The sequence below is a fragment of the Trachurus japonicus genome, chromosome 6 (assembly GCF_045865225.1).
Source record: "Trachurus japonicus isolate A0001 chromosome 6, Traja_1.0".
NCBI lineage: Eukaryota > Metazoa > Chordata > Actinopteri > Carangiformes > Carangidae > Trachurus > Trachurus japonicus.
Genome location: NC_140912.1, coordinates 26,739,302 through 26,763,749, shown reverse-complemented (window position 1 = coordinate 26,763,749; position 24,448 = coordinate 26,739,302). Strand labels below are relative to the sequence as shown.

The 24,448-nt window shown below is 42.2% G+C and overlaps 1 protein-coding gene across 3 annotated transcripts in view; it reads right to left on the bottom strand.

Moving 5' to 3' along the window:
* Positions 1–24,448, bottom strand: part of kiaa1549la (KIAA1549-like a) — a 138,392-nt gene that overhangs the window by 72,989 nt on the left and 40,955 nt on the right. For all 3 annotated transcript variants that reach the window (XM_085780071.1, XM_085780070.1, XM_085780072.1), the window contains exons 2-5: positions 15,907–16,665; positions 10,702–11,625; positions 8,381–8,496; positions 1,082–1,304 (exon numbers count right to left, since the gene is read on the bottom strand). In XM_085780071.1, the coding sequence (XP_085636197.1) occupies positions 1,082–1,304; positions 8,381–8,496; positions 10,702–11,625; positions 15,907–16,665 (2,022 nt within the window). The remainder of the gene's footprint in view (positions 1–1,081; positions 1,305–8,380; positions 8,497–10,701; positions 11,626–15,906; positions 16,666–24,448) is intronic.

Sequence of the window (24,448 nt, the reverse complement as noted above, 5' to 3'; positions counted from 1 at the left end):
TGCTCTGAATCTGATCTGACCGCTGTGGGACCGACGTGAAGTTTAAAGTAAAAAAAAAAATCTTAGTTTAGGAAAAGTAATGGATTTCAAATCTGCGAACATCAGTTTGTTAATTGCACTGATTTCCCTCCCTTGTTCCCACAAGACTCGATTTAGACGTGTGTGTTGGTGTGTTGAGGCGCGTGCACACACGGAAAAATGTGTGTGTGTGTTTTTTAAGAGGCTTAAGAGGCAGACTAAATGAATGGACCAATTTGCCTTTGCTGTGCAATCATGGGAGTTTGCATGGGATTTAGGGTATCAGAGAAGAGTAAAGGAGAGCAGACATGTAATCAGAAATTTCTAATTTCGTCTCTGCTCCACTCTTCCCATGTGTCTCACCCTCCCAGCGCTGTCCTTGTATTTTCCATCTCTCTCCTCATATCCACTCCCCCCCTCCCTCCATCCGAGTATCTCTAATCTCTGCTGTTATTTAACATGTCACGTATGGGTCATAAGAAAGCTTCTTTTTTTAAAAATCCTTTTTGTCTGATTCAGGGTTATTATTTTAGAACGGCGGAGCAGAGTCGTGAGCTGCTCAGAGCTACGCTACGCTAGGCTAATGGGATTTCTTGGGTTTCCCTCATCAAACTCATCAAATACACAATCCAACAACTCCAAAACGCTCTGGTGGACAAGTTGTGACCTGCACATTCACGACGCTATGAGATAATAACAGAACGTTACGAGACAGAGTTGTTTTAGACGTAAATGCAGAGACTACTTGCTGAAAAACTGCCCCCGACGGGAACACGCATCAGCTGTTTTGCATGAATTTACCTCTAAAACAACTCTGTCTGGTAACGTTGTGTTATTATCTCATAGCGTGGTGAATGTGCAGGTCACAACTTGTCCACCAGAGCGTTTTGGAGTTGTTGGATTGTGTATTTGATGAGTTTGATGAGAGAAACCAAGAAATCCCATTAGCCTCCATAGCGACTAATGAAAAACTAATGAAAAATTATAAACTATAATAACCTTAGTCTGATTCAGTTCTTATCTTCATCGTTTTTTTTTATTTTATTTTTTTATTTTTTCTCACCTGTTCTCAGCTGCAGGTGGATGCTCGGCGTGGGCATCCACGTTGCCACGGGAACCAGGACCGCCTTCACCAGCGGGATGTGCTGCCTGATGTCCGACAGCAGCTTGTCGAAGCCGTAGACGTTCAGCGCCTCCACCACCAGCGACGAGACGTAGACGCTTTTGCCGCTGGTCACGTAGTAGCCCAGCGTCACGTTGTGGGGGCTGCAGTCGTCACGCTCCACCTGCAGCGGAGAGGAGGAGGAGAGGAGGAGGAGGAGGAGGAGGAGGAGGAGAGGAAATGTTAAACTTGTTGTTTTTTCATGCACATGTGACAGAAAAGAAAAGAAAAGAAAACAAAAAGAAAACACAGTGTTGCTCCTGTATCAACAGGATGTGAGTTTTTATTATTTTTTCATTATTGCAACAGACACAACGAAGACAAAATCAGACAAAATGGAGGTCAAAAATAGTAATAATAGAAAAAATAAAATTAAAAAAATAAAACAAAATCAATAAATAACATGAAAAATCTGAAAGTAAACTAACTAAAAATAAGACAGGCAGGTAATAAATAGGCAAAGGCCAGGATGTTCAGGTTTAATCTCAAAGAGCAGCAAACACAGTCTACAGGTATAAACACACTGCAGCCGTGTGTTGAGAATATAAAAGCATCAGATGAATATTTATAATCCTTGTTTTTGTTTTTTTTGTTTTTTGTTTTTTATTTTTTTATTCATTAAAGCTAAATCTGCCTCGGGGGCATATTTTATATTTCAGCTGGAGCTTCAACAGTCATAAATCTGACTAACGGTGTCCTGGAAAAACACATTCAGACAACAATCAGCGGTGAGTCAAGGTCTGTTTCTGTCGACCGCCCACCACCTCCTCCTCCCTCCTCCTCCTCCTCCTCCCTCCTCCTCCTCCTCCCTCCTCCTCCTCCTCCTCCTCCTCCTCCTCCTCCTCCTCCTCCTCTTCCTCTTCCTCCCTCCTCCTCCTCCTCCTCCTCCTCCCTCCTCCTCCACCTCCTCCTCCTCCTCCTCCTCCCTCCTCCTCCACCTCCTCCTCCCTCCTCCTCCTCCCTCCACCTCCTCCACCTCCTCCTCCACCTCCTCGTCCTCGTCCTCCTCCACCTCCTCCTCCTCCTCCTCTTCCTCCTCCTCCTCCTCCTCCACCTCCTTCTCCTCCTCCACCTCCTCCTCCTCCTCCCCCCTCCACCTCCTCCTCCTCCTCCTCCTCCGGCTGCGCTCAGCGCTCACTGTGGAGCTCTACTCCTCTTCTCCTCCTCTTCTACTCTCTCCTCTTCTACTCTCTCCTCATCTCCTCTCCTCTCCTCCTCTTCTTTCTTTTCTTCTCCTACTCTTCTCCTCTCGCTTCTTCTCATCTCCTTATCATCTCCTTTCTCTCCTCCTCATCTCCCCTCTCTCCTTCTCCTCTTCTCCTCTTCTACCATCTTCTCCTCTTCTACCCTCTTATCCTCTCCTTTCTCTTCTTCTCCTCCTCCTCTTCTTCTCATCTCTTCTTCTCTCCTTTCTCTTCTTCTCCTCCACTCCTGCTCTCTCTTCTTCTACTCCTCTTGTTCTCCTAATCTTCTCCTCTTCTACCCTCTCCTCTCCTGTTTTCCTCTCCTTGTTTCCTGCCCTCATTTCCTTTTTTCCATTCCTTGTTTCCTCTCCTCCTCTCCTCTCCTCTTTTCCTCTCGATACCTTCTTCCACTCTTCACCTTGTTTCCTACCCTGAGTTCCTCCTTTAAATTCATCTCCTCTCCTTCTTTCTTCCCATCTACTCTTGCTTTCCTGCCAACATTCACTTCTCTCCTTGTTTCCTGTTTCCTCTCCTTTCCTCCTCCGCTCACCCCTTTTCATCTCTTCTCTTTGTTTCCTCTTCTCTTTTTACCTCCTCTCCTCTCCTTGTTTCTCCCCATTCAGTTTCGCGCCCTCATTTCCACCTTTCCATTCCCTTTCTCTTCTCCTCTTTTCCTCCTCTCCCAGTCAAACTGTATCTCATTACCTCTCCTCCACCTCCTCCTCCTCCTCCTCCTCCTCTCTTCTCCTCTTGTCTTTGTACCTATAAAAATTAAACAAGACTCCCTCTGTTTTGCAGACTATACCTACCTGCCATCTCTGTTTAAGCCTCTCTCTCTCTTTCTGTTGCCAAAGCCTCAGGCCGACTTTTTTCCACGCAGCCCTTCAGTTTTTAATTAAACTCTGCGACACTTTTTTTTTTATATTACAACAACCCACCTTTGGGTTTTGCATTTCATTAGAAAATTAAAAAAAAGCGAGCTTTCAGATCTTTCATGTTAAGTCTTAACTCAAATGGAAAGAGAGCGAGGAATTAAATTTTAACAATATCCTTCAGATGTTTTTTTTTCTTTTTTTGTGCTGCATGTTTTATGTGCTGACTGTAAGAGATTTTATATGTCACGTCCTCCTCCACCAATAGACTCTCTGCTCTCCTTTTACAAAATGAAGTGATTGATTTTTTTAGTCCTGTGATGCAACAACCGTCCTCTAACTGTCAGACATGATGTTTTCTAATGTCAGACCGTTCAATGATGCTTTGACTTTATTATGTCATTATGAATAAATGTTTAATGCTGATGGGAGTGGATGTAAGTGTTCATTTATAGCTGGAGCATCCAAAACCATAAATAAACAGTATGAAATGTATGAAGTAAGTAATTAAACACATTTTTTGTAGGTTAGATGTCTTTAAGTAAAAACTATAACTGTTAAAGGAATAGTTCACCAAAAAATGAAATCCTTATATGAGAGTCAATAGCGCTCGACACAAAAACGTCCGTAAAACTACACAAAAACCTTGTAATCTTCCTCCATACTGCTCGTCCGCTGCAATCCAAGGGATATAGTCCAGAGTTTACTCGAAACAAAGTAATTTAGGACATTTTTACAGCCTAAACAGTCTTGTATTGAATTTGCCTGGTGTGCGTGAACGTCAGAGCACAATGCAGGACTGTTTAGGCTGTGAAAATGTCCTAAATTACTTTGTTTCGAGTAAACTCTGGACTATATCCCTTCAGGATTGCAGCGGACGAGCAGTGTGGAGGAATATTACAACGTTTTTGTGTAGTTTTATGGACCTTTTTGTGTCATGCGCTATTGACTCTCATATTAGGATTTCATTTTTTTGGTGAACTATTCCTTTAACAAGTTATAGTATTTACTTAAAGACATCTAACCTACAAAAAAAAATGTGTTTTATTACTTACTTCATAAATTTTATACTGTTTATATATATTGTTTTGGATGCTCCATAGAAGCTATAAATGAACATTTTTTGGTGAACTACTATATTCCTTTAAAATGTATAATACTGTATATAATATAAGTGTGTACATATGAATGGATAATATAACAAACATACAGCGATTATCAAGATGTAATGTAATGAGTGGGGCCACAACACTGATTATATAATAAATATCCCTGTGTTTACAGCATGTTTATTCATTATGAACCAGTTTAAATGCTAAACTGTGAGGTCACAATAGCTGCGACCTGGAGAAGCTGCTGCCTGTGTTGTTGTCGTTGTTATTGTGTTGTGCTGAACAAAGCCGACCTGACCCCACCTCACCTCACCTCACCTCACCTCCCCTCACCCCACCTCACCCCTCGCCCTCGGCTGTCACCTCTCTCTCCCTGACAACACTTGAAAGCTGTGAAAAAGATAAATAATTTGCAAGCAATTATGTTTTCCACCACGTTGTTCTGTACGGTCGGTGTGGTGCAGCATCACTCATTCAATACTGCAGCGTTTGCTAATTTCATGCTGTCTGACTGACGGCGCCTGTCTCAACATCAACAATGTCTGCAGAACAAAAACAAAAAGCAAAACAAACGCTGCCTATACGTATCACGGCTTTAAAAACCTTCGGCCAATTTCGAACCTTGTTGTTGTCGCTGCTGCTGCTGGTTGTCTCTCAGCGGACTGATCCAGATTGCCAAATAATAGTGTCTACGTTATCTGATGAGGAAGAGGATGAGAAGTGAGGAGGACTGTGTGTGTGTCTGTGTGTGTGTGTGTGTGTGTGTGTGTGTGTGTGTGTGTGTGTGTGTGTGTGTCTGTGTGTGTGTGTGTGTGTGTGTGTGTGTGTGTGTGTGTGTGTGTGTGTGTGTGTGTGTGTGTGTGTGTGTGTGTGTGTGAGGCAAGGGGGGGTAGATGAAAGTGGACTGGAGCTTAGAGACACTGAGTCACTCCCAGCGCAGGAGGCTCACAAACAACTGGATAAAAATAGAAAAAAGGAAGGCAGATGAAGACAGACAGACAGACAGACAGACAGACAGACAGACAGACAGACAGACAGACAGACAGACAGACAGAGAGATGGAGAGAGGCAGGTGGACAGACAGAGAGATGGAGAGAGGCAGGTGGACAGACAGAGAGATGGAGAGAAGGAGGGAGGGAGAGACGACAGACAGGGAAGACAGACAGGTTGGCAGAAAATCAATCGACTTAAAGCGAAGGAGCAGCGAGATCGAGGTGGTGGAGGGAGATATGAGGAGAGAGAAGAGAGGGGAGAGGGGAGAGGGGAGGGGAGCGGTTCCAGAAATGTAAACACTGAGAAATATGAAGCAAAAGGCCAAAGAGATCGAGATCGAGGAGAGGAAGATTCACAGGAGATGAAGAAACAGAAATAGACTCAGTCAGTAGGGAGGAGGAGGAGGAGGAAAAAAAAACATAAGGGAGGTTGGACGAATCAAAACAAAGATGAGCAGGAAAGATCAATGAGACAGAAAGATCCACTCGACTGGAGGAGAAAAGGAGTTATTTATTCTACATCTTTCTGTCATTATCATGTGTGAGTGTGTGAGAGCAAAACGCCGCCTTATTATCGTTCAACAGGTCATTTCTAGAACAGCGGCGGCGGCGTCGTGCATTAGTTGGCGCTGCGTTTGTCTCGAGCACCACTCACACGAGTCCTTGTGAGGTAAATGAGGAGCAGGAGATGACGACGATGATGATGATGATGATGATGAGCAGCGCTGAATAATGAATACATCGTAACATGATGAAACCACCTAAAACGTGAAGAGCAAACACTGGTTCAAGTTTTGTCTCATTAGCATCAGATGGAAAAAGCTCTTTGACATCTAATTTATTCCTGAAGCGTAAAAACCTGGCGGAGTTTGAATTAAAGGGATAGTTCAACAACTGGCCCATCGCCATAATCCCTATAGTCATAGCAGTAGGTTCGTTACCTTTAATTGTCGGTGCAAGCTATTTTTAGAACGGCGGAGCAGAGCCGCGAGCTGCTCAGAGCTACGCTACGGAGGCTAATGGGATTTCTTGGTTTCCCTCATCAAACTCATCAAATACACAATCCAACAACTCCAAAACGCTCTGGTGGACAAGTTGTGACCTGCACATTCACCACGCTATGAGATAATAACAGAACGTTACCAGACAGAGTTGTTTTAGAGGAAAATGCAGAGACTGCTTGCTGAAAAACTGTCCCTGAAGGCAATGTGCATCAACGGTTTTTCACGAATTTACCTCTAAAATAACTAAAGTTTAAAGGTAACGAACCTACTGCTCTGACTATAGGGATTATGGCAATGGGCCAATTTGCCAAAATGTTGAACTAACCCTTTAAACTGAACACAATCGTTCAGTGGACCGACAATAAGTCAGTGGTTTTGGTTCCCAACACAACAACTGTGGTGCAAACTACACAAAAAAAACTATTCAAGTTACTCATATTTGAAATGTTAAAAATCTCCTTTAATTGCTTTTCGTCTCATATTTAAGGTCATGCATAAAAGACATGTTTGCTAAATATATTTTTTTTTAAAGATGACATTCACAGCAAAAGCTTTTCTTTATTTAGCCTCGTGTCGTGACAGGGTCGGACATTTCTTTGACATTTTCAAGTGGGTCACGACTTGGAAAAGGTCGAGAAACCACTGCAGTAAAGTTATAAATCTACAATATTTTACCGCGTCTCATATATAGTAACTTGTCTTATGTGACTGTAAATCTTGTTATGTCATTATAAATAAATGTTTAATGCTGTTGGGAGTAGATATAAGTGTTCATTTATAGCTTCTATGGAGATAAAACATAAACAGTATATAAACAGTATAAAATGTATGAAGTAAGTAATAAAACTTTTTTGCAGGTTAAATATGTTTAAGTAAAAACTATAACCTGTTAAAATGTATGTTAATATATAATACAAGGAACTATAACTATAACCATATTTATGGTCATGCATAAAAGACATGTTTGCTAAATTAAAAAATATAAAAAAGATGACATTCACAGCAAAAGCTCTGTCGTTTTCTTTATTTGGCCTCGTGTCGTGACAGGGTCGGACATTTTTTTGGACATTTTCAAGTGGGTCACGACTTGGAAAAGGTTGAGAAACCATTTCAGTAAAGTTATAAATCTACAATTTTTACCTCGTCTCATATATAACTTGTCTTATGTTACTGTAAATCTGCTCTTTTGTTTGTGGTCCTAGTAATAAAACATATTATGTACTGTATCTATTCATTCTTGGATTTATATTTTCTTACTCAAGGTACATGAGCGGTCGAACCTGAAGAGAGGCAGAAGCATTATTCAGGCATTGTTCAGCTCAAGGGCTGTTATATTTTTTTTTAAAAGCAACGATTTAACCTCTGTAAATGTTGCTTCATACAACATATCTACAACCAATGAGGCAACTTTGTGCATAAATACACAATTAAATTAATTATAGGGGCCAATAACCTGTGTTTACCAGTCTTTTTGAATAATTAATTTACTACAATCCTCTCGTCTGTGTGTTCCAGCCACTTCACTATGCACTGACCTGTGTTTACGAGCCACTGAGCTGCGTATAGTAGCCACTGACCTGTGTTTATGACCTTGCTATGTTAACCTGTAAATGACATGCATGCACAGAGCGGTGTTACAGTATCTGTGTATACAAGTCAACCGGCCTGTGTTTACCGGCCACAGATCTGTGTTTACTCGTGTTTTTCCAGCTTTTCCAACCTGCGGTTACGGATTCTAAGATGCTGATTTTTTTTTTTAGAAAAGCTGGATAGTGCAGCGATGCAAAATTGACCTTATCTGGGTTTTACTGCCCCTGACACTGAGCTGTAGGGCAGTTATTACCTGCTGCCGTAAATCCACCACCCCCACTGACCTGTTTTATTACCCCGTTGATTAGTCACAGTCTGGTCTATATTAGCCGTCGACCTGTTTACTAGTCGCGGCCCTGCGGTTACGAGTCAGTGAGCTGTGTTTTATGAGCCGCCGGCCTTGAACCGGGCCTGAACTTGGATGATATACAGTAAGACCGACTGACCTGGGCGCTGGCGGTGGAGTCGTTGAGCGCTCGCTGCAGGGCGTGGCTCAGGCCTTTGGACAGGTTCTGCTTCAGGATCAGGTCCAGACGGTTCCTGCGCAGCTCGATGGACAAAACTGTGAAAGAAGACGAGGTAATATCTTAGTTTAGCTGACTTTATGCACACTTTTTTTTTTTTTTTACTTTATTGCAGGGCTGCACAGATTATTGGTTCACATTCTGTTACACATATTTCTTGTTAGAAATTAGAGCAATCGCACAAAATGTTTGTATTTTATAGTGAAATACAACAGAAAAAGGAAAATATCATAATAACATAGGGGAAATAAATAAATAAAATAAGTAAAATAGAGAAATAAAGCAAAATAAACAGAAATATATATTTATAATACATTCTTCTAAACTCTTCAAAAGTCTACAGAAAACTCAATATGTTATTCTTTCCATTTCTAAAATATTATTTCCAGTTATTAAAAGAAGGTAAAATGGGTTTAAGCCAGTTTCTCGTTATATGTTTCAGAGCTGCAATTCTAAGTATCCTGTATAAGTATTTGTCTGTTTCTGTTGTGAGCTCAGCTGGTGTTATTCCTAAAATAATACATTGTGATTCCACTTTCATTTTAAACTGGAACATCAAAAGAATAGACTCTATACATTTTTCCCAACAAGGTTTTTAGTAATTGGCAGAAATAGAAAATGTCCTTACACCCACTTTAATCACACCTATAACCTTAAAAACCCTCACAATGATGATAATACTGAGATAAAAATCATAAAAAATAACAGTAATAAGTAGTGTTATATATATTCAGGGTGTCAGTGTCTCATTAGAGGACATTATAGCTTCGGTGAGACGTTTCTGCTGTCACAAGAAGAGCTTGGCCTCTTTTTTACGTGTCTAAAAACCCTGATGTCCACTCTCTGGTGAAGCCACGTCCTCCTCTCTGGTAAATACAATCAAAGGCTCCACTCTCCAGCGTCTTATTAATCAGAGTGTTTACTCTCAGGGAAAAAGCTGCCCTTGTTTTTGTGCAAGTTTTAATTAATTTGTGTGCATGTAATTACAGCGTGGCCACATAATAGATGGAGTGAGCCGGAGCTGAAATGGTATTTCATGTGTATTCATCATTATCATCATCATCATGATGGTGATTTGTAATCATGGCTAAAGCCTGAACATTATGCTGAGTATGTTGTTGGTAATGTGATTTGGGACAGTTGCTCTGATTAATACTGTGTTTATTATGGTTTTCCTCTCATAAAAAGCAAACACATAAAACCAGTGAACGTATCAGGATGTAGTCAGTGTCTCTCATTTGTTTGTTATTTTTAAGCTTTTTAGTGTTTAACCACCTCAAAATCCAAGATGGCTGCTCTACACGCCAACAGAAGAGAAAGCAGTTCTTTGTTATAAATACCACAATACCACAATAAATACCATAAAGTTTTGGCATTTGGTACAACAACCAGACAACAACAATAACAACATTTTCAACTTGTACTGGATAGCCAGCTCTGATATTTGACTTCTGAGGTTAATGAAACCCACTTAACCTTGTGTTACCATGTGACCCCCGTCTGTCTGAATCTGCATATTATGTGTCTTGTATCATATTTTTTTTAAAAACACCATACTAACATATTAACATTGGAAAGCACTCAAGGAGAATGATCTACTTGATCTACATACTTTCTGCTGTCTAGATTTACTCCAATTTTAATCATTTCTATAGGGATGCATATTGTAAGTGTTCTGCACAGTTCGGCTGAGGTCGCTTATGAGTTAAAGGGGACATACTATGGAAATATCACTATTTCAAGGCTCTTTTTCAAGGGCCAAAATGTGAGAATTTACAAAAGAATCTGTAATTTTTTAGGCTCCTGAGGTTGAAATCCATGTGGTTTTATGAGTTGCTCCCTCAGTCATACAATGATGTAATTAGTTGTCAAATCTGCATAACCCCACCCCTACCTGGGACCAGTAGAAGGGGCGGGGCAAACAGTGGCTCATTTGCATTTAAAGGCACAGGCACTGAAACCAGCCGTTCTGAACAGGGCTGTTTTGAGCGGATGAAAAGTAGCTGTGATGTTTGATCCTCGGGGTATTTTGACCGAAACATGTCACAGACATGTCTTTAAAGATTGGGTCTGGAGTTTTGTGTCCAAAAATAAACACTAGACTTATACAAACGAAATCCGTCCGTTACTGTTACAGCGGCGCCTCAGTGGCTCAGGTTCGTTCTGTTATTTTGTTTTGATAAAACCAAGTCACTATTATTAATTTACTCCATAATACTTATAACAGGACTTCAGTTTCCTACCTGTTCTGACCCAGTACTTCTCGGTCACGTTGCACGGCAGCGGGACGTCCTCCGCCGTGGTGCTGGACGGAGGCTCTGTGGTCGTGGTCAGAGGCGGCGTCGCGTGTCCCGGGACGAACGCGGTGGTGACGGGCGCCTTCGTCGTCGAGGTCGTAGTCGTCGTGGTAGAAGCGGTGGTGGTGGTGGCTGGTGTTGTAGTGGTGGTGGTCGTAGGCGCAGGCGTCGTGGTCGTAGTCGTAGTCGTGGGAGGAGGAGTCGTGGTCGTCGTGGTGGTCGTGGTCGTTGTCGTGGTGGTTGTCGGGGGTTCGGTGGCGGTGGCGACGGTTGTCGAAGGCTCCGTCATCGCTGCCGTGGTCAGTCTGAAGCTCGTCGTCTGCTCCGCCGCCGTAGTCGTGGTCTTGTTTGGTGGTGACGTCACAGCACTCAGAGTGGTGGTCGCCGCCTGCGTTGTCGCGTCATCATCACCGGCAGCGGCGGCAGCGGCGGTCACAGTCGGCGTGGTCGTCGAGGGCGTTGTCGTGCTTACTGTCGTCAGCTGAAGGCCGTCGCTGGTCACAGTGTCGGGGCTCGTGTTGCTGTTGTTGTTGTTGTTGGAACCGGCGGTGGAAGGGGAGTCGGTGGCGGTGGCGGTGGGTTTAGGCGCCGTCTGTCGTCTCGCCGTTGTGGAGAACGGCAAAGTCGACGTGGTCGTGGTGGTGGTGGTGGTGGTGGGAGACAGAGACGTCCGTAGCGTGGTGCTCGCCGTGGTCGTCGTGTGACGCGAGCTGTTCCGGGTGCGCACGGGCGCGGTGGTGTTCCACTGGTGCGTGGAGAACGGGCTGGTGACGTTGGCGGGAAGCGTGACGTCGTGGTCGCCGACGGTCGACAGCAGCGCCTCGGGGACGGTGGGCAGGTCCCAGGCCGGCAGGCTGCTCACCGACTCGTCTGCAGGGAGGAAAATATGAAAAGATGAGTCTGGTGATGTTTTTAGTTTTGTCTAAAAAATCCCTTAAAGGGATAGTTCACCCAAAATTCTAATTTCACTCATTATCTACTCACCCTCATGGTCCGTCCAAATTGGACGGACCAGGAAGAGCAGTGCTGGGAGCTTCCGCTACAAACAAGCTTAAAATATAGACTTATTTAATTTTTTTCTGAACAATTTCTCATGTTGGGGCTTCAATACAAGACGGACATTACAGACGAGCACTATGGAGGTATTTGGATGTTTTTTGGTGTGTCTTTTTGGACGAAGAAAAGTGAGCTCCGTTCGCAACCGTCATCTGGACATGCAGTGCTGCATGGAGCCCCGCTGTAACTCCGAGAAGGCACGGAGGACTCTGAAACTTCTCCCAGCCCTTAGTCGACATGAGAGTAGATAATGAGTGAAATTTGAATTTTGGGTGAACTATCACCAAAACTAATAATCAATTGATCCTACAATTGTGCATGTATCCCAATCTTATCTAATTCAATTTTCCTTCATTATCAGGGATAAAAATGCATTTAAAGTGAAAACAGTCAAATATAGGCCTATATCAAAGTGATGACCTGTTTGCCCTTATAGAAGATTGCGTATGTCATGAGACCTACATTATAAAGATATTTTTAAACATCTGGCAACCTTTCATTGGAGATATAGAAACATTACTCCTAACATCTGTGGACTAAGTGTAAACTTTGAACTGGTTCAATTGTAAACCAATAATAACATCCAGGTACAATGTTTGAGATGTATTAGTGACAATGTGTCGCTGTGTTTTTTTCTTCTTCTTTTTGTTAATTTGTTTATTTTTTAAATTTATTTGTTTGTCTTCATTATTTCAATTACTTTGTCTATTTAGTTACTGTTGTTATCCTTTTACCTCAGCCCTTTTTTAACTGTGTAATTAAGTATTTAATTAAGAGTTAGTGGGAATGAGTTGTACTGTTTTTGTATAATTGAAAACATCAAAGTATTAAAAAAAAAAAACTAAGAAAAAAGTAAAATATTATGAGCACTGAATGCTTTTTGAGCTAAGTTGGCTGACAGCTGTGGTTTAACCTATTTTAAATATTAAACTTTATATATTATGGGAGCGTATGGGTACAGGACTGAGAGCCACAGACAGGATGGGAACACCTGACACATCTCTCGCCTTTTTTCTGGCATTTGTTGCTCAGAGAGCGAGCGAACACGAGGACGGTGTGAGTGTGTTACTGTCAGTTTGATAATAACCTACATAAAGTGAAGCGCGCTCAGTAGTTCCAATTTAAAGTGGAACTAGATCCAATTTAAATTGGCCCGATGTGTAAAGTCAGGGAATCCTTTAAATGCCAGACCTTCATTTAATCCATGTAAATCATCTCTTGACAAAATAAGGTGTAAAAGAAATTTAAAAAGAGTCAGAAGAGAGAGAAGTAAAATCAATCCTCTCAGACTGAGTCGCTTCCAAACTCCCTCTCAGGATCCTCTCACATCATCACATGAATGTGTTGTAACTGTAACGCCGCTATAGGGCCGCTATATTATATTATATTATATTATATTATCATATATAAAGTGGTTCCAATTTAATCTTCTTGGATCGATCTTGGAAAGTTGATTTTCAGCCAAGAGATGCAGTAAATGACACACACGTGGAAGGCAGAGAACCTCCACTTTTCCTCGTAACAAGTTAAAGGGATAGTTCAACATTTTGGCAAATTGGCCCATTGCCATAATCCCTATAGTCATAGCAGTAGGTTTGTTACCTTTAATTGTCGGTGCAAGCTATTTTTAGAATGGCGGAGCAGAGCCACAGTTTTTCGGCAAGCAGTCTCTGTATTTAACTAGGTAATGTCAGAGACTGCTTGCTGAAAAACTTTATTTATTTTTTTTATTTTAATGTTTATTTTGCAGGGACGATACATACAACATTGCCACAAAGAATGAAAAATGCGATGCATACAAGACGTCTAGCTTCAGCTAATTTGCAGTCTTTGTCCCTGGTCAGGCTAAAGAAGGATAAAAGATACTGAATACCGTTACAATAAGTGCAATAATACAAATACAGTGAATAATACAGTGAATAGTTATCATGAATAAATAAACACAGCTACAAAATTTAGATTAAGAAATTGCACTGCCCCTGATGGGAACATGCATCAGCGGTTTTGCATGAATTTACCTCTAAAACAACTCTGTCTCGTAACGTTCTGTTATTATCTCATAGCGTGGTGAATGTGCAGGTCTCAACTTGTCCACCAGAGCGTTTTGGAGTTGTTGGATTGTGTATTTGATGAGTTTGATGAGGGAAACCAAGAAATCCCATGAGCCTCCGTAGCGTAGCTCTGAGCAGCTCACAGCTCTGCTCCGCCGTTCTAAAAATAGCTTGCACCGACAATTAAAGGTAACGAACCTACTGCTAAAACTATAGGGATTATGGCAATGGGCCAATTTGTCAAAATGTTGAACTATCCCTTTAATAAACTAAACTAAACCAAACTCATGATGTCACTGTTACTGTGAGGATGGCGCTGACAGGAGGTGAGTGAGGTCACGTGGAAGTGGTATAAAGGAGGACAGGATGTATTACAGTAAAGAAAGCTGGATAGAGACCTGCTGGTCCACTAGCTCATAAAACTGAACAGGAAACCTCCAACTGCAATTAGGCTCATCGATCATGAATATTCAAGTTTGTTTCCTGTTCCTATTACACATCCATGGTCCCAGTGAGGATGAGGATGAAGACGATGATGATGTGGATGACAGTAATGACGGCTTTGTAATAGAGGGGATGACGGCAGCGGGAGGAAATGACTCTGTTGCTAGTCGGTTTTATTTAGCTTCATCTGTCCAACTAATTAATTCTAACGCAGCGAGTTGGTTGCAAACATCTGACTGACTTGTTTTAAGTGGCATCGTGAATATTTACTTTACACTGTTCTTGAGCCTGAGCTAAAAGAAGTCTTAGATTAATCTTGTATTGCAGTGTCAAGCCGGTTAGACCTAATATAGTGTAATATTATGAATGAAAATAAGATAAACAAACATTATATCACACAGTTCCTCTGCAATCATTATAATGTTGAACACTGATTATGCTAATATTTACATACTGTATATCTATGTTTAAAGCTGATAATCACAGAGTTTTGTCAGTTCTTTGCACTTTTGCTCTTTTGTTTTTGGCTAAAACTGAGTTTAGTCCTTGTTCAACAAGTTTTGTTACATCTACCTGTGTAGCTTAGATACCTGATATACAGTGTACCCTCAATGTTAACTCAAGTCTTTTCATGTTTTGTTTCATTTTTAGTAATGTTTTTGTCCAGATATCGACTACTTTCTATGTAAGGTTGTTGGAGGGATAAGGGTGCTAGAGCCAGATCTGTCTTATTTCTGGAGATAATTTCCCTTCTTCCCGTGCTCCCTGTCTTTATGCTGTATAGATAAGGTGTACAGTTATATAAATATCCCTTATTCTTTTATAAAGGAGCATTTTATGGAGCTAATCTATTCCCTTATTCTGGGTAAGATGTACGGTATGAGCGGAGCTGTGTTTTGTTTAAGGTTTAACTCACCTAACCAAACAGAGCCTGCTTCTAATTGGTTGTTTCTGTTTTGTGTGTTGTCCATTTACTGCAAGTCATTTTTGTAGTCAGTGCTTCAACTCTGCCTGATGAAGGTCGTACGTATAGACTGAAACGTTGCTTCTGCTTTGTCCAGGATTAAAGACCCTATATGCAAGTTTATAGAGCAGTGTGCAGGAATTTCTTCTATTAGTTAATCTGCTCTAGTTTTTTCCTACGCACCTGTTGATCAGACTTCCCAGAGGTGTGCATGAGCTCACTCATTACATTTTAAGAGAAATCAGAGGTAACCCTTTAATTTACAGGCTGCTAATTATGTGATAATGTCAAGAAATAGGCAAGAAATAACAGTCAATTTCATAGTAATGTCATGTTTTTCATAAGGGCAAAAGATTAGACATGCTTTTCATTTCGGGAAAGGCCAGAATTTTTCTCCACCAAGTCCTTGCAATTGTCAATTACAATCAATTATTTCTTGGCTATTTCTTCTTTCTTGACTTTATTTCTCATCATTGCTATGAAATTGACTGTTATTTCTAGGCTATTTCTAGACATTATGACACAATTACATGTTATTTCTAGGCTATTTCTTGACATTATCAGCCTGTAAATTAAAGGGTTTCCAAATCAAAGTTTGAAAATAAACTTTAAAAGACAGAGGAGTTGTTCACCGACCCAGACCGAAGCTGTTGTTGTTGTTGTTGCTGTTGTTGTTGTTGGAGGAGCTGCTGCTGCTGTTGTTGACAGAGGCCAGAGAGATGTTGTCTGCTCCTGTTGCTTTACTGTCTCTGTTACTGGACACGGAGGAGGAGGAGGAGGAGGAGGAGGAAGATGAAGAGGAGGAGGAGGAGGAGGAGGAAGAGGCGGGCGAAGACGATGCTTTTGTCGAAGAGGAGGAAGAGGAGGATGAAGATGAAGAGGCCTTGGATGACAGAGAGCTCTTGATCCAGGCGGCCTTCGACAGCAGCCCCAGCGGTTTCCCCACCGCCGCCGTCTCCGTCAGCATGGTGAGGACGGACGAGAACGCCGCCTGCTCCCGCTGGCCTCCGTCTCCACGGCGACGCAGCCAGGCGGCCGGGTCCCTCGCCGCCATGTCGCCGTTCACCGGCCTCCACTCGGCGCCGACCTCGGCCCACGCTCCGGTTCCCGTGACGATCTCAGTCTCTGCAAACACTTTGCCGCCGCCTCTTCCTCCTCTTCCTGCCGCCGCCGCCGCCGCTGCCTCCGTTTCAGTCCAAACCGCCGTTCTGGCCTCGGCAAACATTTTGCCCTCGGACCAAGATCCAGGACTCACGTCGGTCCCGTCGTCCATCACTTTGTCTTTGTCTTTGTCTCCGGCGCCGATCCCGGGGGTGGCGGAGAGGTTGGAGGGCAACAACGAGGGGTCCAGGGGCAGAACAGCCGTCCTCGTTGACTCACGATGAACTCCCTCAGCTGTGGAGAAAGAGAGAGGAAGAGTTTAGTTTAGTTTTATCATGGATCCCCATTAGTCATCGCCTTGGTAACGACTATTCTTCCACTCATACGTGACAATCAAGACATAATACAATAAATTACAGAAGAAAGGGATACGCCAACATTTTTTTTTCGTTTCTTGCCTCACTCCCGAGTCCATGACAAGCAGATAGGGTATCACTTTACTTGAAGGTATCGTCATAAGAGTGACATGACACTGTCATGAACGTGTCATAAACATTATGTCAATGTCATAACGTTGTCATTAAGTGTCATTTGGTTTTTGTAGGGTTAGGTTTAGGGTTAGGGTTAACCGAATGACACTTAATGACAACGTTATGACATTGACATAATGTTTATGACACGTTCATGACTGTGTCATGTCACTCTTATAACGATACCTTCAAGTAAAGTGTTACCGCAGATAGACACCATCCTTTCGACTGTGCGTGCAGTAACGAGGGAGATAGAGCCCGTATCACCTGTAATTAGCTTAGCTTAAAGGACAATTCCAGGCGAATTCAACTCGGGGGTGTATTTTCCTATCATTTTAGGTCTAAAAGAAGGAATATGAAGATTTTCAGTTTAATCGCTCCTGTTTTGCGGTAGTTGCGTCTGTCCGCGCATCGCCACGGCAGCAATGAATGGGAGTGGATGTAAGTTCCGCTGTTTAGGCTGTTTCCAGCCCTCAAAGCCGCATTTTTTTTCCACAGACAGCATCAGATGGCTACTCAAACATGCACCGAGAAGTTTATTTACTTCAAGCAAGCCGACATGTTTGTAAAACTAGATCTAATTCAAAGTCTCCCGGAGTCTCGCGCGAGACCCAGTTGCCGTGCTCGGTGTGTTCAGGAGCAGTGGGAAAAGCTACCGTTTGTGTCATAAACACAGGAATATCAACTCTTTACTTGCTTCAAGTAAAAAAAACTTCTCAGTGCATGTTTGAGTAGCCACCTGACGCTGTCTGTGGAAAAAAATGTACACTTCAAGCAAGTAAAGAGTTGATATTCCTGTGTTCATGACACAAGCTGTAGCTCCTACTGCACCTGAATACACCAGCACTGCAACTTCGGGCTCGCGCGAGACTCCGGGAGACTTTGAATTAGATCGACTTTTACAAACATGTCGGCTTGCTTGAAGTAAACTTCTCGGTGCATGTTTGAGTCGCCATCTGACGCTGTCTGTGGAAAAAAATTGCGGCTTTGAGGGCTGGAAACAGCCTAAACAGCGGAACTTACATCCACTCCCATTCATTGCTGCCGTAGCGATGCGGGGACAGACGCAACTACCGCAAAACAGGAGCGATTAAACTGAAAATCTTCAGATTCCTTCTTTTAGACCTAAAATGATATGAAAATACACCCCCGAGTTGAATTCGCCTGGAATTGTCCTTTAAACGCTGAAAGTGTATCGGTAGTGTTAGCCTGCCTCCACCTAAAGTCATCAGAGACACTCTTCAGCAACTCTAAACGGACCGATCTTCGTCTCAGAGCTGACAAAACTCTCCGGTAAGGCATCTTGAGCGGTCAAATGCCGCTAACGGGACGAGATCGGTCAAAACGGAGGGTTCAAGCAAAGACGGTTTATTTTGGTTCAAGCTAGCTACATCGAGGGTAGGTTAGCTTCCTATTTCAAAGTAAAAGCACAAATTCTATCGTCATGGTTTTCTGTATGTAAAGGACAACGGGTGTTTTATTTTGTGAAAGTAACCGGAAGTGCGTCGGTCACAACGGCTAGCTTGAGTAGCGCCAAATTCATCCGAACAAAATTGTAAACAGCTGGTATTTAGACAAATTAACGACACACTGCTGATCTAAACGGCTACTTTCTCGCCTAAAAATGTTTGAAATGTGGATAAAGTGATATATTTACAGAGTTTAGAGCTAAAATGAAATCAGCTTCTGACTGCTGATTTCGGCTCGGGTAGGAGGCAGGCTAACGCTACCTATGCACTTCCAGCGTTTGAGCTAAGCTAATTACGGGCGATACGGCTCCATCTCCCATGTTACTGCACGCACAGTCGAAAGGATGGTGTCTATCTGCTGGTCATGGACTCGGGAGTGAGGCAAGACACGAAAAAAAAAAGTAAGCGTATCCCTTTAAATAAATGAAAAACAACAAAAAAAAACAAAAGGCAGAAATAGTGTTTAATTAGGAGCTCTGAGTGTTTGACTCATCAGTCCCACAGGCCAGTGGCGGGGACTTCTTCTTCAGAAATTCATCCATCATGCTCTTACACACACACACACACACACACACACACACACACACACACACACACACACACAGCTGCAGTCCTCAAATCATTAGTCCTCATAATACCACCACAACTGTCCAACTGCCAGGAGATTTAAAACCACTCACACACGCAGTCAGCATGAGAGCGCACACACTTCTCCTCTGCTCTCTGTCAAACACACACACACACACACACACACACACACACACACACACACACACACATGTACGTTTATATTCTTCTTCTTTTCTCTTCTCTGTCTCACACACACTTATCCGAAGGGATTAAAAGAAAAAAAAAGAAATTTAAAACTGCGACTGTGGAAAAATAGTAATAATGTCTAAAGTAGGTCACTTATGTTTTTAGAGGATAAAGCATAGGGAATTAATTTAGATGTTCCAGAGTGCATAAATTAGGACACACACACACATGTACACACACACACACACACACCCTAATCAGCTGTGATTTCACAGATATTAATCTGATCTGTTAGGTTAGCCATGTTAGCCCATGGATTTATTATTCCTAGAACATACACAACCACTCAGGCTCAGGCTGGAGTCATAATTCCTGAGCAAAGTTTGGTGTGAGTTCTTTGTAAGGAAGCGATGACAGTTTTTATTTATTTTTTTTACACACGAGCCACTTTTCTTTTCTTTTCTTTTCTTTTCTTTCCTTTTTTTTTTTTAAACTGACACCAAATGAGACAGATAGATGGAAGCGGAGCAGCAGCAAAGACAGCATCCAGTCAAAGCGTTTAGCGTCAGCCATTATCTCCATTTTGTGAGCTGTCTTCATCTCCTCTGTATCCTCGACACAAAAGCCTGCAGGCTTGGCAGACTGAGGCGATTACCCTGCCCGATACGTTCAGCCTCAAAGGCACCTGGCTGGAGTGGAAGTGAAGGATGATGGGGGGGAGGGATAAAATAAATAAAATAATAAAACAAGGTTTGACCGTGTGAGCGTGTCTCTGGCTGGTGACACAGTTTTTTAAGGCCTCTGCTGAGGCTTTTGGTGTCACAGCAGGCTGAGGTTTTAAGCTTCTTTTGTTCTCCACATAAAACGGAAACAAATGTTGGGCGGAGTACTTTTTTTTTCTTTTATTCTTTCTTCTTCTTTTTAAGCACACGCTCGCTTCAGCCTGCAAATGTGCGAAGTGTGTCACAAGCTTCCCACACTCCCCATGTCTCAGCGGAGGATCGGTTAATTAAAAGACAGTGATTCTGAGCGAGGGAGGCTTTAACAGGACCGACTCTGGACACCTTGGTTTAAACCAGGCTATTAACTAAGCTAACCACCGCCGAGGACTCTGTTCCTCGTTACAGGACATGACATTATAATCGTCATTAATGAATCCATTGATTATTAATATTTCAGCTGCTTCGGGGTCCATGTCGAGTGGTTCTGTAGCGCCGGTGTTGAACGCTCTGTTGGTTCATTTGTGTGAGCGGAGAAGAACAATAAAGCCAGAAAAGGCAGCAGCGATTACCGAGGCGCCACAGGGAGAGGAACATGTTTGTTAAGCGAGTCAGATATCTTTTGTTTTTAATTCATCTCATCCAAAAAAAAAGACAAAAAAAAACAACCACTACAGCTTTTGCAGCATGTCGTACATTTCACTGGCTCTGAGCAGATGGCGATGTCAAAGGGGGATAAATGCTGACACCTGAACGCAAAGATCCCCCGCCAACATGCTTTTAACTCGTCTTTTTTTAGTTTTTGTTCAAGAATAGGTGTATATTTAAAGGCAGATTATTCTGTTTATGTAATGTGGCAGTGTTTTTGTGTGTTAGCTAAAACGTTGGGCCCCGTGTGTGTGTCTATCTCACAGCTGTCGGTCCAGTCTGACCTCAAAGGCCCTCAGTAAAAGCTGCATTTAAATAACTGTGCACAACATAAGCACAGTTATTTAAATTTAAACTAATGGGACAATAAAGCTGCACTTATAAATATTTGTATATAAACAAGGGATTGCATGTCGAAATCACTTGTTGCTATGATCCTATAGTGTATTAACCTCATATACTGAACATGTTGCATGTTTTTTGTATCTTTTTTGCCCTTTATTTATTCATATTGTGTGACACCAATTCTACAAATCGACTTTATTCTCAGCAGCAGCAAGTTCAGCTCTGATAATAAACAAAATCGTGCACCAAACTCCACGAAAACTAAAGTTAGTGAATAATTGATGAAGACGCAGATTGTTTTCAGTCTGGTCACAGCTTTGATTTATTTCATGTTGATTTTTACATTGTTTTTTATTGTTATACTGTTTCAACTCAGTGCCTTATAAGCTGTCCTTGGGCATTTCAAAAGGTGCCTATTATTTCTTATTCTTATTAAGAGTGGAGTGATAGCTAAACCAAGAAATGGAAATATTGGACTTGACATCTCCAGGTGCTCATGGTGCATATTCATCATTGTAAACAAACAACTGTTTGCTCATATTCTCTATTTACTAAATGGTGATATTAAGTCATGTAATGTCGTGTTAACAGCTTGTTCTGATCGCTCCAGGACAGCTGCCAAATAAATAGATAAATAAATATATATATGGTGTATGGTGCTTAAGAATGTAAAATAGTGCTATAAAAGTTTAAGTATGTTTTTATTTTTAATGTTCCCATTATTCTCATTCATACTCTAAGTCTTATATATACCATAATGAGACCTCTGACGTGTGTAGATAGGAGTCGGTTCCTTTGAATGGAACAATGAATACATGAATGGATGGATGGATGGATGGATGGATGGATGGATGGATGGATGGATGGATGGATGGATGGATGGATGGATGGATGGATGGATGGATGGATGGATGGATGGATGGATGGATAATGAATGGATCAATAGATACAGTAGAGTGATGGGTGGAGGAGTGAGTGGACCATATGTATGACTGTTTGTTGCAGTGTTTTGAGTGTTTTCTCCTCCAACAGTTTGCCACCTGCTCTGGCTGAGAGCAACATATGTGGTTACCATCAGACCCCTGACAAAACGCTAGGAAAGGAGAACCTCCACTGAGAGCAAATATGGACAGGATGGATGGATGGATGGATGGATGTGTGGATTAACGATGGATAAATGTGGATCAGAGCTGAACTGACCTGCTTTATCTATTTGGACTTTTTTTTTTTTTTGCATATTTGGTGTGAGAACATTCAGTTTATAGCAGATTATTATGAGCTTCATCATCACATGGGGCACGACAAAGCGCGACTGGCCGTTTACAGGGGCTTTGGACCAATGTCATGTTATGTATTTGACCATAGTGCTTTGCCAGCTGGCAGCGTGTTTGCTGATGCGCTGCTGCTGCCGCTGCTGAATCTCTGCGGACGCCAGAGAGGCCCCGTCGCCCTGTAAAGCCGAGCCAGGTCATTACGAGCGGTCTGAATATTCAGGCTGGCTGCTCCCAGGTGCCTGTGATAATACAACTGTTAATATCTAGTATGCACGGATGGTGGCTGCACCTTGTTTTGTTTTTTTTTTAATTTTGTGCCTTTTTCCTCTCAGTGTTGTGATGGAGCCAAGCAGAGTTGATCCATGCTGCCACGCTGACTGTGAGCGGGACAGGTGGTTAGGAAGTGTGAGGACGGTTCGCAGCCAACTGGTCTTCAGTTCAGAGAGACTCGAAAGGGAAAAGAGAAGAGGAGGAGGGAGGAGGGAGGAGGGAGGAGGGAGGAGGGAGGGGGAGGGGGGGGGTTTGGTGAGCTGAACCTGCCAACCTGCCAACTGGTGGCACATTTTCATCATAGTAATTATTAAAAAGCCAGATGAAACATATCCCATTGTAATCTTAGTGCACAGAGCTGCAACAGGCAGAAAATAAAAACCTGCACCAGAAACATCTGATTGGTTTAAGTGGTTTATGTAAGTAAGGGTTTCTATGAGTTTATAACATATAGTTTCCATAAAAGGATCGATATAATGAATTCTTATTGGGTTTTACCAAATGATTTCACGTATGCATACAAGTTAATCAAAATAACATATGTATAAAAGCTGTAAATGTACATTCACATCATAGAAACTAATCTCAGACTGTTTGAAATACAGTATGAACATATATTGAAAGGTTTTGGGATGTATGTCTATAATACAAGATGAGATAAAGTTGCTCCACCTTCTAATAGGTAAGATATAAAGGTTTTGCATGTGTGCTTTTTCATTAATATGCATTTATTATCTTCTGCACTGCTCCATATGGTTCCTGATAACTGTCCTTATCCATCTATTTATCTCTATTGTTAATCGTCTCATGGTTTTGATGATTGTTTTTTATCTGTTTTATTCTTTCTTTCTTTTTTTTCACTTTAAATGGCTGCAAATTTCCCACATGACAGGGCAATAAACCTTTATAACCCAATAGATCAAATGATAGATGAGCTAACGGACAAATGAATTTCCCTTTCTGGATTAATATAGTAATTCGTATTCTATGTATTACTTTTGCGTATGGGAATGTAGCGCTAACCTGACTTCTCCCCTGGCTGCTGAGACTGAGCTGTACAGTAAATAAATATGTAAAACTGAAACAATGAACAGGCTAAAGGGGGGTAAAAGGGGAGGGTAAAGGTTGTGTAGTCAGGTACAGTTTACATAAAAATTCTGGCCTTTGCTTAAGCCGTTGTTGACAAGTTCTGAGTCGAGATCATCTCTGAAAGGTTATCTCAGTCCGGTCTCGCATTTTGAGTAGAAAGTAAAAGGTCACGCCATCAAAACTGTGCGCGTGTCTGTGTGTGTCTGTGTGTGTGTGTGTGTGTGTGCAGCTTCTCTGCAGAGCGAGTCGTATTTGCGATGGGAAGAGGAAACATGTTTCAGTTCCTCAGTGTTTTAAATGAGTTTTAAATAAAGCCTCGGTGGTTTAGAGTGGGAGTGCTGGTGGCAAGTCAAAGCGCTGATCCACTCGTGATGTGATGCGAGACTCAGTGGGAGTAGCGATGGTCCCAAGCCAGAAGAATTAGTCCAACAGAGTGAGGCCCGTCCAACAGGATGGACATGTAACCGTTTCCTGGAACTATTCAGGGCATCATCCATCTGTCTGTTTGTGTGGAGGCGTGGAAAGGAAACGATCTGGATCGATAGTCGAATAGAGAGAGAGGAGAGACGGGGCAGGTAAAACGCCGGAGGATAAATATCATCATCATCATCATTAGTCTTCAACTTTTTGTTCCCTCGTTCCAGCAGCTTAGTCCTGGGATTGTTGCTTTTAACTTGAAAAAAACAAAAACCATCTGTCTGCTGGACTGTGGCCAAGAATGACATCATATGATATGGATCAATGCAGGGAATCTTTAAAAAAAAAAACAGTGTATCTATAGTCATTTTCTCTCACAGTGTCCTGGGATTTGTTCTTGTTCTTGTTCTCTGAAGACAAGTGGGATCTGGAAAAAGATGTGCCATTATTTCTCAGCAAAGCTCTGAGAGAGAGAGAGAGAGAGATGCCAGAAATGTGAGAAAAACTGCCTGACAACAACTTCCACTTCCATTGTGTGAAGCGCAAGCAGCAGAAAATCT